Here is a 5,423-nt window from a genome sequence, read left to right as displayed (position 1 = left end):
CTGGCCAAATGAAAGATGAGACGACTGCGACTGAATAAAAGAATGCAGACTCTGGATTTGGAAACGATATGCAGGCGTCAAACTATGGTGCAACAAGTGTTCCTACAAGTTTACAACATGCAAGTAATTTGAATGATATTGAACGTTATTGAAATTGATGCATATGTGGCGGCAATCTTCATAGGCCCGTGGTATAGTGGGAGGGAGAATAATGGCCATGAAGGGGATTCACTGTTGTGAGGTTAACTTCATGCATGCAGCCAATCAAATGCTCAGGTGGCCCCAGCCTCGAGACAAATTATGGAAGATGGCATAAAGTTACTTTGAAAAGAAAACACGATGCAGCCATCGGGAGAATAGAGAATATTTTTAATATTTGTCCATCAAAATAAGTGAATAGTTGTTCTTGTTTAAACATTTGTTTTTATCTCATTTTGTCATTTTATCTGTAAATAACATATACTAACTGTGCTGAATGTTTGTGTTCAAATAAAAACCACTTAATATTTTATAAACAAAATTCTTGATTCCGATTGTTTTTGCGATGTTTTTTTTTTGCAAAATACAACTTTCTTTTTTTCAGTTGTGGAAAATATATTAAAGTGATATCTATGGGGCACGCATTCTACAGTCACGTTTGTATTTTGTACAACAAAAATGAGCGGTATTAAAATGTAACTATGAAAATATTCAATTGGCACATTATGTACGTTGGATAACACATAAATGTAATAATGAAAATATTCAATTGGCACAGTTGTAATCTTGCACGAGAATTTCAGACAAATAAATGCATGTCATACACATTTCTTCCTCATACAGAAGTTGAAAAGTTTCAAATGATCACTTGTTATATGGCAATATATGCCTTACTCTTGGATTAGGGTGTATTGATTATTGAAAGTCGTACTGGAGTCCCGTCCCTTCGAGCGGCTTCATCATGGTGTCTATCTTGGCACTCATTTCCGACGTCAACACCCCCTTCCAGACTCCTGCCTTACCTGGAAATAATGAAATCTTAAATAATTATATAATAATAAATTAGAGGCTGTAACAGTTGATATGCTTTGTTACAAACAACAGCGTTTTAAAAGAATTATACTTAAATACTTTATACATCGGCCTCTACATATTTGGTTGAAAGCGGATGATTTGTTTTCCAATCCATCTAATATAGCAATCGCCATTACATAGAATTCGCATGCGCTAGTATAGAGTACGGATATCTACAATCACTGTATTGAGTCAGAACCATTACCTTTGTTGATGAAGGCTCCTACCCCATCTCTCATTTTCGAGTACTTTTGTATGTACTGGAGGTTTGTCATCGGGTTTTCTCGCATCTGGTTCACGTTGCAGTGATCTGTGATCCGAATGACGTCATCGTCTGTCAGCTTCCGGTCCAGGAAATTGGCGATTTTACGTACACAGCCTGACATGTCCTGATAAAAAAGAGAACAGAACTCTAAATATGGACATAATTGTAACTAATATATTGTGACTGTGCGCTATCAAAATTATGATAATATTATAATATACCAATTTAATAATTATATATAATTCTTTGACATCGAATAACATAGTGTAGGACGATTAACTTTCCTGTATAGAAATAATTAGGGCCCCAATTCACCAAATTGAGTCGACATCACACCAGCTAGTATGTTGTTACTTATTAAGTGGAATTCGCAATCCATAACTAGACAGCCCGTTCATGGTGTGCAGCTAAAAGGGTAAAAGGTTGCAGTTCTGGGCACTTTCAATTTAGCCTGTTTTGGTATTATGCTATTTATCTTACTAAAAGATGTAACGCGAATATAGACTAGTAGCTTAATAATTATCGCAAAAATTAAGTGGTTAACACGAAACAATTCGCGAACGTTAACAGGTTATCTTTCGGCAGTTATATGCCACCATAGATATGAGCTACTTGTTACATGTAAATGTTAATGTTGCACGTGAGTTCAATAAGGTACTTTCGTAATGACGTCATTTGTGTGACTTCAAATTTAGTATGCAAAATGTTCAATGTATAGTCTCACGTGCGAAAGATACATTTGTAAGTGATTTCACCATGTAAGGTTCAGTACTTCTTTTGCAATATGATTTAATACCCAATAAAATAATAAAAGCATGTCCGACGGCAGAAATCGCGCGTTGCGGCTTAAATGTCATTGCAAAGTATATATATATTATTCAAAACATAACGTCATTGATAATACTTTGAATAGATCACACCAGTCTTTTTACTTTCACTGTCATTTTACGTTTATATTACTGATCGTTGGGCTGAAGAATTCCTCTAGAAGTGCCTAAAGACTATCAATTAGTGCTTACATTTTGATTGGCTGAGCTGTTAAAACATAGATTAGAAAACCTAGCCGTATTGTAAAATAAGTACAAAAACCTCATTTTCTGAAGACACAAAAACTTGCTGTGAAAAACAATATTAGTTATTTGGTCTGTTACTGACCCACTACTGACCCATATACTATAGTTTTAACATTTTTGCTCATGAGAGGTGGTCGATGAATTAAATCAATTATTTGGTCTGTTACTGGCCCACTACGGAAAAAATATGAATAAATGGCGGCCATTTTTTGTCGACTATTTACTTTACTGACCCACTATAAAAAATAGTGTGTCACCATGTGACTTCTCTTATCCAATGAAAAGGTCAGAAACTAGTGGGAGGTGAAACAAAATGCCTGTAGTTCGTTTTGTGTATTGTTATATTCATATGATCAAAGAAAAGAAACACAAACATGTTAAAAATCGTTTTACTTGACAAGCTTGATCAAAACAGTCAAACAGTTAATACATTTTTGTATTTTGCTGGGATTTTATATTAATGATGATAGTTTTACATTGTGCAGGTGCAATAAAAATAAAATATTCAGCTGTAATTCAGTTAACAGTTATATATCATTACCGGTATAGTTTTTGCCACAACATTTCTTCATTTGCAATGTCATTAGCTGTTTTAACACCCTATTTCAAGGTTATAATAAATCTTAAAATCAACAACCGACATACTGTACTTGATGGTGATGAAACATACATAAGGTAAAAACTTCATGATTAAAGACGCTAGTTTAAAGCTTTATTACCATTTTTTTCCTGAGCTAAAATGTCATTGTTACGGTATGTTAAGTGTGTACCCGCCAAAACGAGTAGAGTTAGACAAATACGCACAAAAAGTGTCACATGGCTGTACACAAATAATAATTAGTTTTATCAAATATGTCAAAAATTAATTATGTACCCTTATGAAAGTTATTTCATATATTCATCTTATTTTTTTTTTTTAATATTTCATCGAAGATGGTTAAAAACCCTTAAAATAGCTGTCACAAACTGAGGATGGTATATTTTGAACGTATCTGATACATATAGCTTTAAGCAATATAAATTACGTTACCATTTTCAACCACAATAACAAAATCATATGAATATTCAAATACAACATACAATTGTCCGTTTATTGACCTATTGCTATGTAATATAATATAAAACGATCAGATTGTTAACATTTTCAATTGAAAGTTAAAATAAATTACATTTAAACATCGACCCCCTAAAATTGGATGAAAATGTGAATGGGTACTACCTGCACTCTCTAACACAGTACACAAACTCTTGAAAATCTTGAAATAAAGTTCATACATAGATAAAACGATAACAATGAAATAACATTTTCTCTGTATTCATATGATACCATGATAACCTTCTATGTTACAAAACGTGATTTGCGTTACTGTGAATTACGTTACAACATTTTTGTTTAAAGCAAGGGAAAATAACCCCAGTATCAATTAAACAATGTTAAATAATTATATACACTAAATACTCTTCCCTGTGCGTTGTCTCCAAAAGTTTTCAAGCGGGAAATTATTTGTTTACAGAATTTGAAGTGTGTTTTCAGTGAATACTAAGGTAGGTATAATGTTTGTTTGATTATTGGCTTATTTTTTAAACGTGAAACTACTTAACTGTTGTTTTTTTTATTTAGCATTATACTAAGATTTTCTATAGTTGTTATTCGTGTTTATGCAGGAAAACATATAATAGAAAACAATTCTTGTCCCGGCTTAGTTCTGAACATGTTCTGCTGGAATGTTTTCTGAAAGCGAAAGACCAAGGTCTAAGCTTCAAAGTAAAGGTCACATAAGCCTTAAATGGATTCTTTCCCAGATGAGACAGTTCTCCACACTGGCATTACAACAAGACAGAATCTTGGTTTACATTTGGCTTAAGTACTAATTACTACTTATTATTAATCAACTATTACGTATTTGACGAGATACAGACACAACTGCGGTATCAATACCAGACAATTGAAGACAATATATGTCAGAATTCGCTCAATATCGACCAAACTCGGCCAATATCAACAAAACTCGCCTAATATGAGTTTCCTCCGTTCTGATTGGCTACAAAACTCGCCTAATATCTGATTAGAGTAATGGGTCATTTTCATTGGCTGTCGAAACTCGCCTAATATGAGAAATATGCTGGAAATTGCTTTTAATTAATAACATTATAATATCTGATTGGTCAATTGAATTATGCATACCTTCACAGTATCTTCTTACTTCAAGAACAGGATGTCTCTGCAATTCCGATTGGTCCAGTGGTCGAGAACGTGGTTTGTCCAAAGACCAATTGGAACTGTATATAATGGGGTGAAACACACGTACGCTTATAGTTGGCAAGTTCTCACAAAATAACATGCATCTAATCACAGACATGAAAAGCGCATTTAAACAGTATTCCTCTATTCATAGGGTCACACATGTGTATAAAGAACAGTAAAAACGTAAAAATACATGATTTCTTTATTAATTACAAAATTTATGTGATGATTCATACCATTTCCCTGCACGAAGGCGTCCACGAATCCATTAAGCCCCGCCTTCTCGCTGTGTAGGTAGTCTGCCCATGATAACAGCTTGTGAAAGGATTATACCACGTCCTTCGGGTTCCGAGACATGTAGATTATCTGTAAGTGGGTATTCTAACGCAATATAGCGAAAACCTAGATAGCTTCATATACCGAGTTGCTTTATTCAAAAATGCAATCCCAAACTTGGTTTTCGAAGCCACAGTTACTTGGTATTTGGACAGCATTTTTGGCCAGTCGAGCTACCTGATTCGAGCGATTTAGTCCCTAGGGTGATCTCTTGGACCGAGAATCATAAAAAATGTGTTTTAGTACTCTATGATACACATAATAAACAAATAATCCACTTTTGGTCGTTTATTTTTACATATTAAATATTTTAACATTTCATACAATCTTTATCATTCACAAGTTATGAAGGTTAGCGGATTTCGGATTGAGACATATGCATGGAAACGAGCTATCGGGCCCAGGCAAATACAGCTTACCTCGGACAAATAACTATAACTATAATATGAAA

The 5,423-nt window shown here is 33.9% G+C and overlaps 1 protein-coding gene across 1 annotated transcript; it reads right to left on the bottom strand.

Moving 5' to 3' along the window:
- Positions 1-422: 422 nt before the first annotated feature.
- Positions 423-4,672, bottom strand: LOC128211123 (sulfotransferase 1B1-like). Its single transcript, XM_052915548.1, has 3 exons — positions 4,577-4,672; positions 1,259-1,442; positions 423-1,001 (listed from the first exon to the last, which is right to left on the bottom strand). Exons 2-3 carry the CDS (start codon positions 1,437-1,439, stop codon positions 895-897), a joined length of 288 nt encoding a protein of 95 aa, XP_052771508.1. The 5' UTR covers positions 1,440-1,442; positions 4,577-4,672; the 3' UTR covers positions 423-894.
- Positions 4,673-5,423: the final 751 nt, after the last annotated feature.

Source organism: Mya arenaria, chromosome 2, assembly GCF_026914265.1.
Source record: "Mya arenaria isolate MELC-2E11 chromosome 2, ASM2691426v1".
Classification (NCBI taxonomy): Eukaryota; Metazoa; Mollusca; class Bivalvia; order Myida; family Myidae; genus Mya; species Mya arenaria.
This window is presented reverse-complemented; position numbering and strand designations above follow the sequence as displayed.

Excerpts from the sequence above, each read along its gene's own strand:
- LOC128211123 (XM_052915548.1), bottom strand. The coding sequence starts at position 1,439 with ATGTCAGGCTGTGTACGTAAAATCGCCAATTTCCTGGACCGGAAGCTG. Across the intron at positions 1,002-1,258 it reads AGGAGCCTTCATCAACAAAG|GTAAGGCAGGAGTCTGGAAG; the intron begins GTAATGGTTCTG and ends CATTATTTCCAG.